This window comes from Maylandia zebra, linkage group LG8 (assembly GCF_041146795.1).
Source record: "Maylandia zebra isolate NMK-2024a linkage group LG8, Mzebra_GT3a, whole genome shotgun sequence".
In the NCBI taxonomy this organism is placed as follows: domain Eukaryota; kingdom Metazoa; phylum Chordata; class Actinopteri; order Cichliformes; family Cichlidae; genus Maylandia; species Maylandia zebra.
Window position 1 is genome coordinate 17,086,443 of NC_135174.1, and position 22,059 is coordinate 17,108,501.

The 22,059-nt window shown below is 41.0% G+C and overlaps 1 protein-coding gene across 1 annotated transcript; it reads right to left on the reverse strand.

Moving 5' to 3' along the window:
- Nucleotides 1-34: 34 nt before the first annotated feature.
- On the reverse strand, nucleotides 35-10,266 carry cep55l (centrosomal protein 55 like). The gene is made up of 12 exons (XM_004567509.3): nucleotides 10,157-10,266; nucleotides 9,417-9,636; nucleotides 9,190-9,297; nucleotides 8,203-8,358; nucleotides 4,667-4,720; nucleotides 4,368-4,512; nucleotides 3,853-3,998; nucleotides 3,343-3,536; nucleotides 2,934-3,057; nucleotides 2,539-2,610; nucleotides 2,094-2,219; nucleotides 35-1,949 (listed from the first exon to the last, which is right to left on the reverse strand). Exons 2-12 carry the CDS (start codon nucleotides 9,603-9,605, stop codon nucleotides 1,737-1,739), a joined length of 1,527 nt encoding a protein of 508 aa, XP_004567566.1. The 5' UTR covers nucleotides 9,606-9,636; nucleotides 10,157-10,266; the 3' UTR covers nucleotides 35-1,736.
- Nucleotides 10,267-22,059: the final 11,793 nt, after the last annotated feature.

Genomic DNA, 22,059 nt, shown 5'->3' on the forward strand with positions numbered 1-22,059 from the left:
AATAAAAGAAAGAAAAACTAAACAGGGGAAGATGTGCTGGGAAGAGATTTACATCTTTATTGCACATTTTTTGTACAGTACAGTACAGATCATGGCAAAACTACTTTGGTGTACATGATTGAAATAAATCAGGTTTAAAACAAAAAAACAAAAACAAAAAACAGGTAAACTTATTGATAAAAGTTGGACTCTTGGATCTTCTATGAGAGCTAGCCCAAATAAAAACAACCACATATAAGATGCACAGCAGTGTTCGTTTCATGTCAACTGGTCACACTGCCAAGGCTGCAAGAATAGACACCTTAACCTCTTTTTCCCCCTACCGGGAGGACCTTTGGTAGTCCCTGCCTTAAATAGTTTAGTACAAGGAATTAACTCATGCAATCTAATTCCAGCTTTAAATGGCCGCAGGCTTGAAAAGTCAAGGTGGAGATGGAAGTGAGCTTCACTTGAACAGGAAAGAATACAGGGACAACCACCCACATGTGACTAGATAAGCTCCCGACTGCTGTACATTTTAAGTCTGGTTCAGTTCAGGCAAATAAAAACTTGGTCATGGTTTGGGATACTTTACACAGCTGTTTACACGTTAAACAGAGAAATGCTTTAGCAATTGCACAAACATCACTGACATAACCGAAAACACATGGCTAATTAGGTAACATAACACTTTCGCATAAAGCCAGGCAAAAAGAAACACGACTACTGCTGCCGATGATGATGGAGGGAAAAGAAGAGGAGTTTAGAAAGTGTGTGTTTAGCCGTTTCATCAGTGGAGTATATTAGACAGGCTTGTAAACTTTTATGCAAAATAACATAAACAATAGTCCCTCGATAGAAAGAAGGCCATTACAAAAGCAAAACATTGTCTGGTGATACACACTGAAGCAAAATAAAACTAAATCACTGAAAAGAGACAGTAGTTCACCAATTAAAAACAAAAACAAGAATAAATACTGTGATATACACACACACACACACACACATTTACACACCAAAACAACACTGATTCACCAAGAGTTTAACAAACAGCAAAATCTAAACAGAGACCCCAGATGTAACTATATGGATGGAGTATTAAAGTTTTTAAAAAAAAAAAAAAAAAAAAAAAAAAAAAAAAAAAAACTGTAAATAAGAAGATGTTTGGTGATTTTCTAATGGCAAAAAGAGCTGAAGTACATGTTCGAGCGATTTGCATGTTAAGAGTATCCTGCAAATCCCTTCTATTTAAAAAAAACGTATCTACACAAGCATTCAAGTATCGGACCTGTTTGGATATTGAATGAGAAAAAAAAAAACAGAGTAAAAAAGCCAAAATACTGTTATAAAATAAATTTAAAAATCATTTTTTAATGGACACCGTAGACCCCATCATTCTTGGAAAATAATGCACAATATGTCCCATGATTTCTTACATAAATGAATATTTTATACATTTATGTTAAATGATCATTAAGGCGGTATTTCTAACTTTGCGATAAAAGAACAGGATCGAATGCAAGTGGTCTCCAGTGACTTCAAGAAATATCTTATACTCTGTTATCAGTGCTATGTTTGTAGAGTCAGTGTCTAAAACTGCCTGTTCATTGTTTTATTTTACCTAGATTCAAAAACACAAATTTCCTGAATGAATCAGAAATCTTGTAGAGTGATCTTGTGTTTGTTTTTACCCCTTTGAGTAAGCGGAGGTCCGGACATGCACACTGAGAATCACTCATCTATGCTGATGTGTTAGCTTACGCAAAGCAGTAATCGATGTGAGTCAGCAGCTCCCTGTGACGACTGGTGGGATAAGGGGCCCGACACTTTGGGCACTCCAGGAAACTCTCGTCCAGGAGGTTGGTGACTTTAGATGGGGATGTAGGGCCAAGAGGGTTTTCAATAGTGAGACGCTCAAACTCGAGGCTATTATACGAGCTGGGCTCTGAAAAGCGAGCATTTGGCTGCTTCTGAAACACAAAACATGACAATACATTCATTTAGCAGAAGCCCTGGTGCTTTAATTGGATACAAAAATGGGACTGAAGTCTTGCATGCCAGTGTTCAACAAGAGCCATCACATTTCTTCCCCATTATTAAAGTCTAACACTTACAGCAGATTCCAGCTTTGCAATCTGATCACGGGCCTTGCGAAGTTCCTTCAGCACCTTATGTAACTGGTGCTGCATGCTCTGACGATCAATTTTTTCATTCTCAAAGTCCTTGGCAGAGAGTTGGATCTTAGGAGGGGCAGAAATAAACAGGAAGTAGAGACAAGTGGGAACGGTTTGGATTGCAACTCTTAAAAAACACAGCTCAAAACTGTTACAACTCCACATCACATACTACCCAGAAGGGCCGTGCTGACAGAATTTCCACTCATAAGTGGGTGGTGAACATTAAGGTTGTGCAATCAGTAATTACTGATCTCAGTTTTTTTGACTTCTCACAGTTCCTAGTGATTATATATTTGTTTTAATAAATCCAGCCACTCAATTACAAAACAAAGACTTCTATTAATAGGAACAATTTGGGTAACATATAAACACAGAGTGTTACCTGTTGCTCCAGTGCTGCAATTCTTCTCTGCTCTTCCTTCTGGCTCAGGACGGACTTCTGCAGCATATTTACCTGTGAAGCACATGATCAAGGCAAGGCAAACACACTTGTATAGCACCATTAAAGAGTAACACACATGCTATCATTCAGTTCTTTTCTTTTCAGATAACCCTGGAGCTGTATTTTATTTAAATATGCTGGTACATCTATTGTGCTCTTGCACTTTACTTATTAAATATAATTGCTAATGGATGAGGTCTTTCCATTTTATATGCAACCCTATAAATGCAGACTTTTTTATGCATTACAAATGTTTTGAAAGAAAAACTTTGATAAATAAGTAAATATTACTGAATACTGACTAAAGGAGACAAATCACTGAATGGGAATCTCACCTGCAACAGAAGCTCAGCAGATCTCTTCTTCTCCTCCTCCAATCTGATATCCATAGTCTCCAGTTCCACCCTCATTCTGTCTGCACGCTCAGACGACACCTTTCTCTCCTCACAGACTGCATGTCTGGATGAATGGTTTATTTATTCCATAAAAGTATCAACAATATTCATATTTGTAGTACTTAGCAGCAGTTAAAGCCATTAACAGTCACTATGTGTGGATTCTTAAGGGCTCTTCAGTGTCACCCCTCTGTATTCAAGAACCTGGGCTTGTAAAGTACTTTGCATAAATTGCAAAGCCAGTTGGAATCCATAAATAAACCAACCAACTGTTTATTCAAAGGAAGTGTCCCATTTAACTTTTAGTTTGGCCACATCCGCTTTAGTTAGGTGCTAGGACTTTCTTTACCTGTTGCTAAGTCGCTCTGCCTGAAGATCCATCTTGGCCTCCTCCAGCTCTTTGCACTTGTCTTTGTACTTCCTCAGTAAGGACGACAGCTCGCTGCACTTGTCGTCGTACTTCTTCTGCAGTGCCAACATCTCCTCCTGAACCCTGGTGACCTGCTCCCGCTGAGAGTGCAGCTCAGCCTGAGCTTTCAAGGCCTACCAGGTGCAGACAAGCCAAATTGTAGGATATTTTATATATTTCGCCTTCTTCATTCTTTAAAGGAACGCTTTAGCTCAATTACAAAGACATCTGAATTCAAGAAATGCTTAGTGAAACTAGCCCAGTTGCTTTCTTTTAAATAGATGTGAATTTCAGTGAATTTGCACATTGTTTGATAGAGACTGAAAGTATTATCAGCATGAGCAGCACAAGCCACAACATGGAGAATATATAAAGAAAGGGGAGCAAGCTGGCAAAGTTGTTAATCAAAATGAGTAAATGGTGATTACATGAAATCTGTTTGGCATTTACCTGCTCCCGATGGACACCGAGCTCCTGTCTGGCTCTGGTAACCTGCTCTTTTTGGCTCTCCAGGTCTTTCTGCATCCCAGACACCAAGTGGTCATATTGGCTTTTCAGCTGAGATTCCTTTTCTGGATCTGCCAAGTTGGCAGGAGCTGAGACAAGAAGTGTTAGTAAGCAAATGAAGAAACATTATTTGCAGTGAAAATGTTAGGATTATCTTTGTGAAAGCTGTATGGAAAGCTCAATCCTGACCGCTACTGGATTTGAACACATTTTTATTCTGACATTATTACCCATTAAATCATTTTCTAATTCAAAGCCTGTTGCTGCATTTTATTTAACTTAAAAAACAAAAAGTACATTCATTTTCCTGGCTTGCCCCTTTCACTTTCCATGCCACATGTGTCTCAAAAAAAGCTGCTTGTTAGGCCAAAAGAAAGTTTTCCATTTACTGTATGATTGTTGTGAATAATAAAGGAATAGTGAGCAAAGCCAATTCAGTTCCCCCCCACACTTCCTACCCTCTGGACTGGCCTCTTGTTTGGTTTGTTGCTGCTTTGCCTGAGCCAGCTGCTGCTCCAGCTCTAAAGTATGGGCCAGGACAGACTGCACATAGGCCTCTCTCTGCTGGTCGTACACCAGCCACTGCTGGTTCTTCTCCAGAGCCTGGTAGGGAGAGAGGCACAGCCTACAATGACAAACTGCATCCTATACACGATATGTGAACTTTTCAGCTGCTCAAATTCATGAGCACATCATTCGGTAGCAGGATATACATGATACGGTTACAAATAGGTGAACATCATCTTGCTGGACTCACATCTTTCAGTTGATCTTGTATCATTACGAGGTTTACAGCAGGTGCCTGTCCATTCTGAAAAGAGAAAACGTCTTTAGGTTCACTTGAGTTGGCATCAACACTTACATCTGATCTAGCCATCATAAAAATGTTAATACTTTCATTCAGAAAAGATTGGGTTTCATTTGTATTAGCAAATCCTAATGATAAAAGGTCTATCCAATATGCATCCGAGCTGTGGAGCTGCTGTCTGCACCTGTGCTTTCCTTTTACTATAATTGTTCTGGACATAGCAGAGTCTTAAAGCTGAATTTTTTTTTAAAAAAAAGGGGGCTCAATTCAAGGCAGCCAAAGCTCACGGAAAACAAAGAGACCCTGTCATTCCTCCAGCAATACAAGAACCAAATCACGTGATGATTGTAGCTTGTTTGTCTGTCCATTTGCCAGGAGATCGCACAAAAACCGAAGACAATGAAACTTGGTGGAGAATTGCAGCGTGCAAAGGGAAAACAGAAGGAGGCACTCTCAGAGCATCCTCTGGTTTTATAGTACTGCAGGTCAGCTGAGTTGTATGTGCTGCATTTGTGTTATTCAGTTTATCCAGCTTCAAGGGCAAATACTCACACACTAAAAACTTCAGGTTATACAAGGTTGAGACAACAAAGGTGTAGCGGGTTTAGGTTTTTCCATCTTCTAAATGAGAATGAAAAGAAAAACACTATCGATAGTTATCAGCACAAGCACTGGTTTTAATAGACTATGAGAGACGAGGCTATCAAATCTGGTGCAAATTCTATTCATCGCTAGAGACACAGTCATCTCCCAATTCTGTCACCCTAACTCTGATGCCTACATGGCCGATCCCACCAGCAGATCCTATAAAACCTTCACAGAGATGTTGGAGTTTGCATCTAAATGATCATCTCTGTGCTAAAGCTCTGCGAGGAACGTGATGGATTTGAATGTGCAGCCCATAAACTATGCCCACTAACAACTTTTCCAAATTCAAGAAGAAGAGAAATAGGTGGCGTGGTCAGATTATATGTAGTAATTTAAAACCTGCTAAACGAAGTGGAGAGTATTGCTGTAAAAAAAACAAAAACAAAAACATAACCTTGAAGATATTAAGACATAAGATTTAAAAAAAAACAAAAAAAACAAACCCATAAAGCTCTGCATGAAAAGACTACAAAGGCAACAAGTACCAACTACTCCTCCCACATATCAAGTAACTCAAGTATTGCACTGTAATGCTTTCCAGCCTTGGACTCAAGTTAGACTTGAAACAGTATAAAAACAATCTAAGAGCATTTACATTCAACCAGCATTACAACTCTTCTTGCGACCTTCATGAGTAACAAAAAAAGGAAAAAAGAAGAAGAAAGAAATAAGAAATCTCTGGGCTTCTTGTAAAAAAAGAAACAGAAAACTACTTTTGATTTTGAGTAATATTTGACCCACAATGGAGAGCAAGGAGATAAAAAAAATAAATTTTGTGATAGTGCTGTTTTGTACATCACTGAATAATGTTTTCTGTGTGTGTGTGTGTGTGTGTGTGTGTGTGTGTAACGGATTATGATTAAAACGGCAGGAGTTTGATAAAATATACTGCGGGTGAACTCCATTTAAAACACAGGCTGAATTGATTTTTACATTTGTAGTACTATGAGCAGGGCTTCAGCACCCCCATCTCTAGAAAGGTACTTTTGTCCATAAAGGGAGGTATGACATGACTGAGTCTTCCTCAAGTCCCTACTTGTGATTTTTGCCACCAAAGCCTCTTCAGAAGCCAAGAGGAATCCTGATGGGCAGCAGGACCAGCTGCACTCAAAGCATCAAAGGGCTACATTTAAGAGCCTACAGTGACAAGGGAAGTGGCACCTGCAGACCCACTGAAGGCTCTCACACTGCTGAATATGAATCATTTGATGCTTTAGTCAAAGTGCTATTTGAACAAAGATGCTATTTTGTCTTTCATGACACTATTGTAACGGCTGTGATGCTACCAGGGGTGTTAATAGTTGGCAAAGAAGACAAAGGGAAAAACATTTTCATTATAAGCAACGTGTAATGTGAGACTTTCATTAAAACAAATTATTAAATCTGCTGCAGCTAATGTCAGATGATGAAGAATATAATTGGAGGTCACACAGTGCCACCTAATGGACAAATAAACAGCTGCACTTGGATTTTCAAACAAACTTCAGCTCATGAAGTAGTTATTGAAGAAAAATAAATAAATAAAAGAAGAGAAAAAGCTCCTGGTGAAATGTGAGGGAAAAAAATGAAAATGAAAGTCTAAGGTGCATCAACCTCAGATCAAAACAAAAGCCTTATCATGAGCAAATATTACACATATTTTACTTTTAGTCAGCCTCCAGTTTTGTAACACAAGTCAAGCAACAGCTAAAGCTGAATTTAATTTGACCAGATTGTTACAAAACAAAAGAAATAGCTCTACTGCATCAGCACTATAGATACAGAAGAAGGGAAAAAAATAAATCAGAGGAGGATATTAGAATGGGAGGCAGAGGACAGAAAGCTGTTGCAGGATTTAATCCGAGACCAGGGGGAAAATTTGCTGTCAGAGGAAGGGATATAACTACTCAAGCAACTCTGTTCCTTTGCGATTTCTGCCAAAAAGAGGGCGCAACTTTTTCCTCAAGTTTTTCTCTTTTTCTTCACACTCAAATAAAATGATTTGTGCTAGCCCAGGCGTACTCATAAATGCAGTCACGGTAAAAAAGAAAGTGCATGTTGGGTTTTACAAATTAAGACAATTAAAAAAAAAAAAGTCAGGTTCTTTTCAAGTTCTACATTTTTAAAAAGCCTCAGATAAAAAAAAAACAAGATGTGATTTACACCGTGTATTTTTTTAACAAAAAGGAAGCCAAACTGTAGAAACACTGTGTGGGAAAAACTGAATAGAACTTGCGATTGAGTAGCTTGTAAAACCACATTTAACAGCAAAAGATTGAAGTAATTGCTTTCTGCATAACTTTATCAGTCTCTTACATCATTGTATCTGAACTTTATGTGATTTCAACACACTGATTCCTTTCTTAGCTATTCTGTTGCAGATTTGGGACTATTGTTCTTCTGCGTAAGCCAATTTAGGCCAAGCTTTAACTGTCAGACAGATGGTCAATTCGATCACTGCAAAGCGCCCAGGCTCTGTGACTACAAAACAAGCCCAAATCATCACTCCTCTATCACCATGCTTGACAGCTGATACGAGGAGTTGGTGCTGATACGTTTGGTTTTCACCAAATGTGGCGCTGTGCATTTGGTCTTGTCCCTCCAAAGTCTTGTTATTTGCTCAGATCTAATTTTGCAAAACTAAATTGTGGTTTTTTTTAACAGCTTCTCTGAGCATTGCAAAGACTTACCTTAGGGGACAGTGGTATGCACTTATCAGTGTAATAAAACGAATACCACTGTAGTAATAGATATAAAAAACAACTAGAGTAGAGTACAGATTAGTAAGGCAACTGGCCGTTTGTAAAATGAGACACTGACCCTGGCTAATAAAATCAGAGGTTATAATATCAACCTACCGCCACCTGAGTTTCCAGAGTCTGACATCGGGCAGAAACAGTGACCAGCTTGTTTTTCAGATTCTCCGTCTCTTGTGACAAACTCTGGAACAACGTGTCTCTCTGCTCTGCTTCTTTCCTCCGCTGCTCCAGCTGGGCTTGCAGCGACGCCACCACCTGAAATGCACACAAAACAACACGAAGCAAACAACTTGACTAGCCTCCAAAACAACCTGTAGCCAAAACAACACAATTCTCTTCAAGCAGGGATGGTTTGTGTTTTCCAGGCAATTATCCCCTTCACACAACTAACATAGCACAGCTGGCTGATCCACACAGCAGCTCCAATTTCTTTCTTTCTTTTATTGGTGCATTTCTTAATGAAGGTTAACAACCGCAAGGCTAATGTGATTAATGTCTGGGTTACATAAAATATTGATATTCTATTTGTCAGAGTGTGTCATTTCCATGTTTCCAGCTAGCCCAAATTAAACTCCAACAAAACTTCAAAAATAGACAAGAGCAAAGTCTACAGCATAGCAGTAACTTGTTTTGAATGTTAATCCACGCAAAAAGACCCACTGCAGACAGATAGCTTATGAGTCAAGTGAACAGCTCATAACACCATGTGTTAGTATGCCGTTTCTGTTAGTCGTCAAAACTTCACTTTGCTGAGCTGCTGTCAAGATGAGATAGAAGCCATTTCCCCCCAACTGTTTTTGTGGCAGCTTACTGGAATTCTAGTACAGTTTTTTTCCTCTCTCTTTTTGACAGTTGTCTGCTGCTAGCAATACATATGCCACCAATACAATGCCACGAATGCAACATATCTTGAAAAGTCGAGTACTTTCAAAGATACAGCTGCAAGTCTATCTTGTCACTCTGAGCAGAAAAGTGTCCAACTATCTGACCACGTTCACAGAGGACTTCTTGATGGATAGAGCTATAAGAGTCGACTGTATATGTGATTTTTAACTGTGTATTTCTGTAGAGAGGTGTTGTGTGTACCTCTCCTCCTTTAGCTGACAGCTGCTGTCTCAGAGTTTCCAGCTCCTGCTCTTTCACCAGCAACTGCTGGTTGTTCCTCTCTCTCAAGGTCTCAAGGGAAAGAATCCTCTGAAACAACCAATATTATACACACACACACACACACACACACACACATATATATATAAAAAACAAGGAAGTGCTACAGGTGCTTAATGTTACTGAGAAAGCCAAGATTTCCTTTTTACCTCCAGCAGCTTGCTTTTGTCCGCATCAGGCGGTTTGATGTGCCGTTTGGCCAGGTCATCAATCTTTTTTCTCAGGTGAACATTTTCTTTCTTGACTTTTTCCAGCTCTGCCTCAGCCTTGGAGCCAGAGCTGCTGGATTTGAAACCCAACTTGGCAACTATGGTCTCTTTGGCACTTTTAGATGTCATGGCTGCTTCTGTTGTTACTAAGTGCAGTGCTCTGGGAAGAAAAGTAAAGTGACTGTGCTGGTGTTGAATCCACCAGAAGGTACGCAGTTTAATTTCAATCAAAGAATTTCGTGCAAGCACTCCAAGTGAAGAGCAGCTCAAAACACACCCTCAGCTAAGAACACAGCGAAATGAAAAACAGAGACAGAAGTGGAACTGACTATTAATAATACATTTTACAAAAGCAAGTTGAGTCAAAATCGACACACCCGTCGTGCTTTCAATGAACATCAAAATTTCCTACATTTTTTTTTCCAAATTTCATTTATTGAAATAGGTTTAATTCCTCACATTTACCTTACATAGTGCCAGGAAAAGAAAATCCTTTCATGCTAATTAAACATGAGAAAAATAAAATAAAAACATGACAGCTCTACCAATTCTCGTGCGCATGTCAATGGTAGCTAGCAAACACAAATTAACGTAATATTATTTTTTCTGTCGTACATGTAGTGTTGAAAACAAACGCTATAGGCATGCACACACAACCAAAGAAAATATTTAATACTTACAAAGAGAACACGGAGACGGAAGTTATCCACTAAATATCGTCTGTTTTGTGGCGAGACCGTTTTAAAACGACACTTTCGTTTCCTGAAGTTTGAATTGGAGCGCGTTGACGTCACACCCGTGACGTGCGCCGCGGTGCGCATGCTTATGTAGCCTTGGATATCCCGGATAGTGAAGTGTTGGGCGGTTCAACGGGGGGCAAAATAATCTCTGTAAAGGTAATTTGAAACGCTATTTATTTAATGTCATGCATTTACATACTAGAACCCTCAGAAGTCTAACCAGTTTGGAAGTAGAGTCATAGTTTATTTATTTAGCTTTTTAGCCAACGGCTCCTCGTTTCGTTAGCCCGGGCTGTCTGCTGCACTTTATCAAACGAACAGACAGATTAGCGCTAGTTTGGCTTGTTGAACCTGCATGTCAGAAACAACAGGCTCTTGCCTTTACAATATACGAAATATTTAAAGGCCATTTTATTGAAAGCTCCGAGACTTATGATTTCTCAGTGGTTGATACTGAAGTAACATTGGAAATCTATTCGGATCAGATACTGTATATGAACAGTTATCTGAATACATCTTTTTTAAACCTCCACTTCAATGGGTTTAAAATAAATGAGATTTAATTGACAATGAGGAATTTCAGCTTTAGGCCATTTAGCATTTCGGATTTAAAAACACTTTCCACTGGGTTTAACTAATGTTGTGGTGTGCAATAAAGAGCCATTTTTAAATTTCATCCATCCATCCATTCGCTTCCGCTTATCCTTTTCAGGGTCGCGGGGGGCGCTGGAGCCTATCCCAGCTGTCATAGGGCGAGAGGCAGGGTACACCCTGGATAGGTCGCCAGTCTGTCGCAGGGCTAACACATAGGGACAGACAACCATTCACACTCACATTCACTCGCACATTCACACCTAGTGACAATTTTGGATTATCCAATTAACCTATCCCCACAAGCTGCATGTCTTTGGACGGTGGGAGGAAGCCGGAGTACCCGGAGAGAACCCACGCAAACACGGGGAGAACATGCAAATTCCACACAGAAAGACCCCGGCCTGATGGTGGAATTGAACTCAGGACCTTCTTGCTGTGCGGCAACAGTGCTAACCACCGTGCCACCGTGCTGCTTTTTTAAATTTATTATTATTATTATTGTTATTACTATTATTATTTTGCCTAATAACCATCAGTTAATCTGTGATTAATTTCATTCACAAGGCCTAGTTTGAGGGAATCCATCCATCTTTTTCTGGTTATCCAATTCAGGGTTCCAGGGGGGCTGCAGCCTACACCCGCTGTCATGGGGTGAAAACAGACCTTGGGCAAGTTTTTCTATCGCAGGGATAACACATAGAGAACTAACTTAGAATCACTATTTAACCTAACATGCATGTCTTTAGACTTGGGGAGGAGTACCTGAGCAGAACCCATGCAAGCACAGGCAGAACATGCCAGAGGTGTGGACTCGAGTCACATGACTTGGACTCGAGTCAGACTCGAGTCATTAATTTTATGACTTTAGACTTGACTTGAAAAAATGTTCTAAGACTTGTGACTTGACTTGGACTTTTACACCAATGACTTGGGACTTGAATTGGACTTGAACCGGTTTACTTGAAAAGACTTGATATTTTACCCCAAATATAAAATTTAACATGCATATTATATGGAGATTGAAAATGTGACGTCATTCACGGGTAGAACCGCAAAGGATTTTGGGAACTCGTGGCAAGCGGTACTAGCGCACGCAGGCTTTCAATTAAAATCAGTTATACAGCGATAAAAAGAAACACAAAAATGTCAAGAAGCTGTTGTATTATTAACTGCAATAGCATGACAGCCACGGGAAGCCGACGGGTAAAGAGATCGGTTGTTATCGGATTACGTCGTTGAAGAGAAATTGTTCGAGCCATGTTTCCGAAGTAACAAAGACGCGACGGATGGCCTGGATTGCAGCCATTCAAAGATCAAATATAACGTCCTAGAACACTCCAGCTCACAGGTTAGTCTGCTCCAAGCATTTACACGAAGGTCAGTCTGCTGTTGTAGTTAATGCTCATTTTTCTTAACATAATTGGTGATATAGGTTACAAGCAAGTCTGGCGCTGAACAGAAATTGTCGCGCTATGCTCCTTTGTTTATTGTGCATAAATAGTAAATTATCCTGACACAATATTGCGTTTCGCCTCTGTTATTATGGTACACTGACAAAAACACATACTTTTATTCACAGGATAAAACAGGTTTTTTGTATCACTAATTGTCCAGTACGATTACAGCATACAATATTATTGTCACTGCTACATTTCTGTGATGCTACCAGAAATTATTTCCACTACTAATTAATTACCGTTGAGCTCAAAGGTTATATTAATAAACGGTTAACGAATGTGTATTTATGACAACGATTTGTGAGACTGGTAAACTTATGATACGTACGATGGTCTTTCGTTCTACACGGTGCATTTCAAGGTCCTGCACCCATCCGTCGGTAAACTGTACCTGGGCTTGTTGCAGTGACCGGAAGTTACTAAACTTCATGAGTGTATGCACTCACTCCAAGAACCGTATGATTATAAATATGCATATAAATATGCTACGATGAGATAGCTGACTTCATCTAACTAGCAAATGTTTTCCAGGCTACGTTGGTGATACAGTTTTTTTTAATGTGTATGATATTTTTGTCATGCGATTTTAAAGCTGGTCCTACAACCGCATCCAAGAATAACATGCAGCGTATCTCAGAACTGTCGGTGAAAATTATTCTTGGAGCTAGGTTTAATTGAGCTGCATTTTAAAGAGGTGCAATTTCACAATTTGTGTATATTTTCTAAGTTCACTATTTTGTATGTGTTGAGAAAAACACAGATTTTAAAATTACATGGTCTAATATTTACATTTAGCATAACTGCAACATTATTTTTTCGTTTGTTTTTTTTAAAGACTCGAAAGGACTTGAAATTCAAAGTTTCAGACTTGTGACTTGACTCGGACTTTTACACCAGTGACTTGAGACTCGACTCTGACTTGCCTGACATTACTTGAGACTTGACTTGAGACTTGAGGATAAAGACTTGAGACTTACTTGAGACTTGCAAAACAATGACTTGGTCCCACCTCTGGAACATGCACTAGTAGATTCAAACGCTGGACCCTCTTGCTGTCAGGCGATGGTGCTAACCACCACTGCACAATCATGCTTAGCAGCTTAAAGAAATTTTGTGTGCAATTATTCTTGGTCTCAAACTGAGCAAGCTTTCTAATCTTAGTGCATCTTGAAGCATTGCCCTCAGCTTTACACTCCTGAAGCCATCTTGATTGTAGACTTGAGCAGTCATAACTCCTGGCGAGCATTAGACTGGCTAGATATGGTGAAGGCTTTTTCTTTTCCTTACAACAAAAATAATTCCGCAACTATGTATTTCAGGGTTATTTCTGTGCTCTTCAAGGCCTTTGTGGTGCTACTGTTCATTTTATATTTTTATTTTTTAACTGTAATGATGCTCTTTAACGTCACTCGGGGCCACATACTGAAAGATCCCGTGAGCAGCTACTAAATGCAAATTCAGCACTTGGAAGTCAACTCCTGACTTTTTGTTTCCTTAATCTATTTAGGAAATGGCAAAGAATCCCCGGACATCTGACCACGACTGTCTTTTGAGATTGTAAAAATCAGGGGAAAGTGTCTGTATTTTCCAAATAGATAACCCATTATTCAAACCCCTTGAATTATAGCTGGTCACATTTTGATTGCCTCATTTCAAGCCCATTGTTGTTGTGTACAGAGGTTGTGTACAGAAAAAAATATGCCACTGTATATTTTTTTCTTTTTAAATAACCTTGTTTTAAACAGCAGCGAAAAACAGCACTCAATATTTCAGCTCATGCCTTCATCAGAGTAAACAAACGTAATGAGGAGTCGGTAAACATGAAATAATCAGCCTTGTCACTCATATCAAGCACCGATTCTTGCAGTCAGTTTCGCACACATGCTTTCTGATTCTTGCTGCATTTCATGTAAGATCAGAAGATTCTGTGAGAATCTGGCAAAATGTGTCCAATAAATTTCCACTATCTCTAAACTCTGTAACTCTTTAACACATATTTCATCAAGCCGATATGTGCACACCGATCACGAGCAAAAATCGGTTTATAAATGCGAATGTAATTATTAAGTCAGCCAAAAAGACTTTGCTTTTCCAAAGTAATGCACCCAGATTGCCAATTTGCATTTGGGAATTTATTGTCAGCCAGGAAATAAATGTGTGTCTCTGTTCCAGAAAATGTGAAGTTGGGCTCGTTTTCTCTGCACTTTCTGTTCTGGGATCTAAAGTTTTACTTTTTGCCTTGTTTTGTTCTCCCACATACACGATCTACAACCACAGGGGTCTTTAAGCGTATAAATAACTCTACTAGTAGGGCAAGTAATGCACTTCCAAACAAAAAACAGTCCTGAATCGAATCTTTTTTATTCTTTATGCTCAAAATGTTTCTTCAGTGGGCTATTGTGGAAATGCGTCGGATCTTTTCAAACAAGATAAATCTAAAAAGCCCTTCAAGGTTTTCTTTGAATTTATTTGAAGTAAAGGGCAAATTCTTCAAAATTCAATATGGATTTGATCGAACAAAGGTGAAAACTTAAATACGCAGAGTATTTGTGCAAGTAAATACACAGCAATGGTTTTATTTGATATACTGCTAGCAGCCAATAAGGCTTCACTCTAAAAACAGTCAAATCATTTTACTAAGATAAGACCTTGTTGGACACTTGACCTTGCATCCTAACCAAAAACACAATTTTTATTAATCTGGAAAAAATGGTGAAGAGGCAGCTGGGTTTTAAATTCCTTACAAGAAAACAGCTTGAAATCAATAGAGCTTTCTTATCAGTGGTCAAGTGTAGCTAGTGGTGGACAATTGTGAAGTCTACTGTTTATTTTCAACACAGCATGGATTTCATATGTGAGCACAAGTTGAACCAAAGTTGCACAACGTTAACTTTGACTTCATACAAGTGAACAGAAAATGTCTTCAGAAACAGATTATTGCGTTAATTCAGGCAAGCCACAAAACCCACCTCAGCACACAGTCAGTGCTGTCTACAGCTGCCCACACTGGAAGTGAATTGCTCATCATGCATTGCTTTGAGGCTGACAGCTGGTTGATTTCTGACATTTTGGGCTTTGGTTAGGAAGGTGACACTCTGACGTACTTACTACCGGGTCATATGTCAATTATACTTTATATTTTATACTTTTACTACATTTACTATGGTTTTTATGTTACTATGCTGCTTCTTGTTTTATTGCTGCTGGCCTCTGTGAGCTACCAAACAAATTTTGTTGTATAACTACAATTAGGGCTGTTTGATATAACGATATATATCGGATGACAATATAAAAACGTCTATCGTTTCATTTTAGGCTATCATTTGTTTCATGGTGTCCCAAAATAAACTGTTTACGGCAATATTTTTTCATCGTTTTGATGGTCACTGTAGTGGCTCTATTAATTTCTTAAAGTTCTCTCTTTCTCTTATATTTTATATAACCACACTACAGACGGACAAGCGCCTGTTTTTATATGGTAACAGCATCGCGTGTCCGCTTGTTTCTGTTCCACATAAACCTTTCACAATAAAGCTCAAGATCCTGTTGAGACTTTTCAAAATAAACTGAATCACGTGAAAGAGCAGATTATTATGAGAAGTAAAAAAGAGCTGCCAGGTGCTAAAAAATAAACCTTAGACTCAAACGTTAGAACAGGCTTTTCCCCGCAGCACGCTGTGTAATGAATGCTCACAAAGAAAACAGCGGCCTTTACAACTTATGTCTAAAAATGTATCGTTTCATGCATCGGTTAAAACACTGGACTCCAGCTACATGACGCGCAGCTGGAAACACTTCCCGCAAGACGAGCTGCCCGAGATTCACAGAATTTACAGAAAATGTTACCTTTTTGTGATTTATATCGTTATCGATGATAGAATTCTTATATCGGAATATGAGATTTTGGTCATATCGCACAGCCCTAACTACAATGACAATAAAGTTCCTTATCTTATCTTATAATTAAAGGTATTCTTTACTCCCACTGGTAATCCCTTCAGTTGCTTGTCAATCTATCATAGATCCTAACCACATCTGGTTGCCAGCGGGTATTTTACTCATGGTTGGCTCTCTTCCACAGTGTGTTTTTTATCCTGTCTTCCTCACATTCAGCTGATCACAGGAGATGGCTGCTCCTCCCTGAGCCTGGTGCTACTGAGGGAGGAGCAGCCATCCTCCCTACTGGTAGTTCTTCCTTTCAACTGTCACCAAGTGCTTGCTTAAAAGTGGTTGTTTAATTTTGGGGATTTCTCTCTATTATTGTAGGGTCTTTACTGTACAATACTGTATGTTGTTGTAATTTGGCACTATATTAAAAAACTGAATTGAATTAAAGTTCATTCACTTGATCTGGTTTCCAGTTGCCACATTTCTGCAAATCACTTTCAGTTTGTATATAGCTTAATGGGTGATTTTCACATTGGGAACGATATTTAGGTGTCCTTAGTCCGCTTGCAGTTGCTGTTTTAAGGTTCAAGCCGCATTGTAACCTACCCCTCCATTGCTGTTCCTCTTTTCTTTTGTCGGAATCTATTTTTTTCTACTCTGGGGTCTTGCTGCTATTTTTCCTACCTTAGCCTTTGAGAAAGGCAGTAGGTCCCAGTCTAGACCCATGCTGTCAGATATACTCTATTGGTCCTGATTGAAACATTTTAGACTGTTGTTTCTGTTCTCTCTACTTTATTTGATTGATAGTATTGATGGGTATCCTGTGTTCTGCATGATGTAAACTTCTAGTAGATAACTATTCATAGCTGTAATTATGGTGTTTGTTTTCAAGTGGTTTCTTACCATTTATTGTTATAGGAAAATTGGTGAAATAAGTTTTTTTTCAATTATAAAATGTCAGCAGTTGGCTGCTTTCTCTTTCAGCTTATGTGGATAAGCATGAGGCCTTCTCACACCAGTAATTGCATTCATCGTCCCAAGATACAGTCAAAACAAGGTGTCTATAGTTCTGGTCCTTGGAGATAAGCAGAGAGATGGAGAATTGCAAAAGTACCAATCAGTATGGAGCTCCAAAGGTCTGGAGCTAGATCTGCCATGCCAAAGCCAGAAAACTCTTCCCTGCAGGTTTACTCAGCCAGTTAATTAAAGACAACAGTAAGACAACAGAATGGCAAGAAACATGTCTCCACATTAGGGAATCTGTAAAAGGACTTTCCGGATGGAGTTAAACATGTCGGTTCATTTTCAACATCTGTTCCTTGACTGATTAGCAGAACTGTCTGTCCCCAAGTTTCCTCATCACAGCCAGGGAGGAACTCGGCTCGTGGATCAGTCCCCTGGTGAGCCATGTCTGCATCATCAGCAGAGTGCACGCACTTCTACCATTTTGCAGCAGAACTCCTGCTGCTCTGCATCACTGACTGGCCTTGCTCCTATCGCCTGGAGCTGGGTTTCTGACCTAAGCGAGGTACACTTCTACACACAGCCTTTCAGCGGAAGAGATTTTGTGCCCACAAAGAGCCATAATGCGTGAGCCAAATCATCCTGATTAGATCAGATCAGATGAAACAAATGAAATTGGCCTGAAGGAAGTAAATAGTGAGAATTTTGCACGATCTCCTGTGTTCCTATTCTATATTTTGCTCCTGTACTGAAAACACAAAGGGGTGGAAGAGCTTAAATTTTACATTTTTTCCTGTGAGCATTATTCAAGTTAGGTAGTCTGGGTAGGATGTCCCCAAGTCTTGTGGCTCTGTAAAGTTACATAATAAAAAAACCCCATCTTCAGACACCCTTAGTTCTGAAATATTACAAAGAAAAACGCCAAACCATATGTGCATAATAAAAATATTTAGCCTAAACTTTGGATTCAAACCTGCAGTACTTCTGCAAAGTGAATTTCTTCATCGCCCGATTTGGTGTAAATGACCAAGAAAAGATTGAGATGGTAAACACTGAGCCGTTGTACCGGAAATAAAAACTTAACTGACACCATTGACTGTGACATCAGCTCAGCTGTGAAAGACTATGACAAATATAAATTTTACAGAGGAATCCACCTACAGATCAGCAGGCTGCCTGTCCAGGCTGAAAATGAAAACCGCGACGCATTCCGCCGCAGATGAATTCTAGTAAATCACTGACATTTCCTGTCTGCACGACAGAGCATTTTTAATGTCTATCACTTTGTTTGCCTATTAATTGCTTGAAATATGTGTTTCTTTCTCTGACAATGCACCACCTTTATAGTTATTTCTTGGCTCCTGACAAGAAATAACTTGCTGGCTTCTTGCTTACTGCAAGAAGAAAGAAGATAACAGTGATTTTTAGCTGAATTCTTGTGCACCAAAGCGAAAAGGTCCTGAAAGTCTTTTTTTTTTCTTTAAAGCAGCTTATTACTGTGACTGATGGCGTCCTGCATCAAGATGTATTTTTTTCATAACCTGTGATTCTGTGCTTTTCTCATGAGTTTGTCTTGGACAGGGCTCAGATGATGAAAAACAATGACATGCAGTTCTTGTGCATCAATCAGGAATTTAGCAGCATTTAGTGACAGCTGTGAGCTTTTTGCCTGTCAAACATATTTAGATTTTTGTTTATATTTAGCATTGTAGAAAATCTGAAAGGCAATTTTAGGAGCTACATTAGTTATGTGAGTACAGGTGAGGAGTTGAGGACCTAATAGGAGTACAAGGCAAGAAAAATTTCAACAAAAATACAAAAAGCTCCAAAAAGGGAATAGTAAATGTACTTGTGCTCACAGTATATAGCACCTTTTGTATTCTGTGCACTCAAAGAGCTTTTTACTACAAGCTACATTCATACAGTGCTTTATCCTATGCCTTTAAGCACTTTTTTAAATGTCACACGCACAGTCACTCTGATGGGTGCCATTATGGGTTCACTATTTTGCCCAAGAACACTTCAGCATCCAAAGTGGAAGAGCCAGGGATTGCACCACAGATGATTGGTGGAGAACCCACTCTACCTCTGAAACCACATCCAAACAGAAAACCAAAAGCCATCAGAACATTACTCAACAATACAAACTTTAAGATAAAACTTGTGGGTTTGACAGTAAAATACTGGCAGCGGGCTCTCCAGCACTTTACTTTTAAATTGTACAGTGACCAGACTGTAATTTATGTACTTTTTTTTAAAAAACTGCTGCTAAAATAAATATAGTGACAAAAGGTTTGATATTCTTTTCAGCACATCACGTTATTTTAGTACAACCATAAACTATGTACACAAATGGCAAAATGTTGATCCATACCGAAAGCTTACCTTATGTATCAGTGCCAAAAGCTCCTCAGTGTTCACTAATGATTGCATTAGCAACAATCAAGCTAACCTTAACCTTGCTAGCAGATGATAAGCAGTGATATATGTTTAACGTTGCTTTTAATGCCAAATTTAAAGTTTCTAAACATAAAGACTAAAAAATTTAAACTTACAACCACTAGAAAACCTTTCACTCACTGCTGAAAATTCTCAGGACTGTTAGAAACCCATTATGCATTTGTGAATTTAAAATTTGTATTATAGGCTCTATATTAACTAAACTGCCACAAGCTCCCAGAATGCATTGTTATTTACAGCATATGACAGTGTGGAGGTAAGCATCAACGACACAGAGCTCTCAGTTCTCACTCCTTTATTCGTCTCCAACATCAACTGCGCATATCGCGCCATAAAACACAGGAACACACTTCCTATACACTGGGTATGAGTGGAGCCCTCTAGTGGTCCACCACACATGCCCCCCCCCGAACACCTAGCAGAACTAGTCCAGGACCCGGGGCTTAAGCAAACGGCCGGAATGGCTGAACTGGGGGGGTGGGGAACTGACAGAGGGCAACCCAGCCCGGGAGCGAGGCTGGCACTGGCGGTCAGAAAAAGCTACAGACGACTCGGACTCCGTTGATTTTGGGTCGCTCCTGGGGGAAAAAACAGAATCCATCAGCCCGGTGGCAGGTGGGCGGCCGCGGCGAGGGGCCTGGGCCGGGACCACCTGATCCTCTTGCATAACATGTGCAGGCTTAAGTCTGTCAACAGAGACAACTTCCTGCCGACCGCCAAAGTCCAAAATGAAATGTTTGTTGCCTGGTTTAAGAACCCTGTATGGCCCGTCATATGGTGGACGCAGCGGAGTCCTATGGGCATCGTGCCTGACGAAAACGAAATGAGCAGAGTCCAACGAACTCGGAACAAAAGTGTCAGGCAGGCAGTGGTGCACAGAACCAGGAACAGGAAATGAGTCTCTTGGGGGGCGAAAAGGCAACAAAGAGGTATCGAAACATGGGGGAGGGCTCTCAGGTAAGAATTCCCCGGGGACCCGGAGAGGCTGGCCGAGGACCAGTTCAGCCGGGAAAACCCCGAGGTCTTCTTTAACCGCGCTACGCAATCCCAGCAAAACCCACGGAAGACGGTCGACCCAGTTGCCACTTGTTAAGGAAGCCCGGAGCGCGGCCTTAAGTGACCGGTGAAACCGTTCGCACATCCCATTAGCTTGCGGGTGGTATGCTGTGGTGCGGTGGACCTTGACTTCCAGGCCGTCAGCCATAGCAGACCAAAGCTCGGAAACAAACTGGGGGCCCCTGTCCGAGGTAATGTCAGCAGGGGGGCCGAAACGTGAAACCCACGTTGACAAAAATGCCCTGGCCACCGTCGCCGCTGCCGTGGACGCCAGGGGTACCGCCTCCGGCCACCTGGTTGTGCGGTCCACCACAGTCAAAAGGTGCGTGAAACCCTGTGACTGCGGCAAGGGACCAACCAGGTCCACATGAACATGATCGAAACGCCTACCCGGGACACGGAAAGGTTTGAGGGGTGCCTGTGTGTGCCGGTGGATTTTCGAGCGTTGGCATGGGATACAAACTGCCGCCCATTCTTTCACCAGCTTGTGAAGGCCCGGCCAAACAAACCTGGTGCTGACCAGCTTGACCGAGGCCCGGACGCCGGGATGAGAGAGGGCATGCACCGAGTCAAAAACACGACGACGCCACAAAAGGGGAACCACCGGGCGGGGGCGGCCGGTGGAAACGTCGCAAAGAAGGTGCGGACCGCCGTCCCACACCGGGGTGTCCTCCAGCACGAGGCCCGTTTTTGTTGACTGAAGGGCAAGGACGTCCGGGTCAGCACGTTGCTCGGCGGCCATGGCAGCGTAGTCGATGCCGACATACACCAGAGAAACCAACACACGTGAGAGACAGTCAGCGACGTGATTGGACTTACCAGCCACATGCTGAATGTCTGTGGTAAACTCTGAAATGGCCGCCAACTGGCGCTGCTGGCGTGCGCTCCATGGGTCAGAGACCTTGGACATCGCAAACGTCAAAGGTTTGTGGTCAATGTACGCAGTAAAGTTGCGACCCTCGAGGAAAAAACGAAAATGTCGTGTCGCGAGATGCAGGGCCAGCAACTCCCTGTCAAAAACACTGTACTTGCGTTCAGCATCCCGGAGCGTACGACTGAAAAAGGCAAGCGGTTGCCAGAGACCTGAAACCCGCTGTTCCAACACCCCACCCACTGCCACGTCAGAGGCGTCGGTGAGGGCATAGCGCCGAAGAAGCAGCTCTTTGAGGGCGGCGTAGTTCCCTTGGGCGGGTGGGTCCCGGAGAAGCGCCATCGCGCGACGGGTGGCCAGCGGGTCGAGCGAGGCCACCACATGGTGATACTTCGTGTCGTCAGCCGAGATGCCGCGAAGGGCGAACTGAGCCTCCACGTGTACAAACCATGATGGGGGGTCATGGAGCCAAAAGTCCGGCAGTTTCAGCGCCACAGCGAACGTAGCTGCAACAGGAGGCGGAGGTCCGGCGGCCGCTGATGCATCCATAGCGG

Excerpts from the sequence above, each read along its gene's own strand:
- cep55l (XM_004567509.3), bottom strand. The coding sequence starts at position 9,605 with ATGACATCTAAAAGTGCCAAAGAGACCATAGTTGCCAAGTTGGGTTTC. Across the intron at positions 9,298-9,416 it reads ACAAAAGCAAGCTGCTGGAG|AGGATTCTTTCCCTTGAGAC; the intron begins GTAAAAAGGAAA and ends TGGTTGTTTCAG. Across the intron at positions 2,611-2,933 it reads CTGCTGAGCTTCTGTTGCAG|GTAAATATGCTGCAGAAGTC; the intron begins GTGAGATTCCCA and ends TGTGCTTCACAG.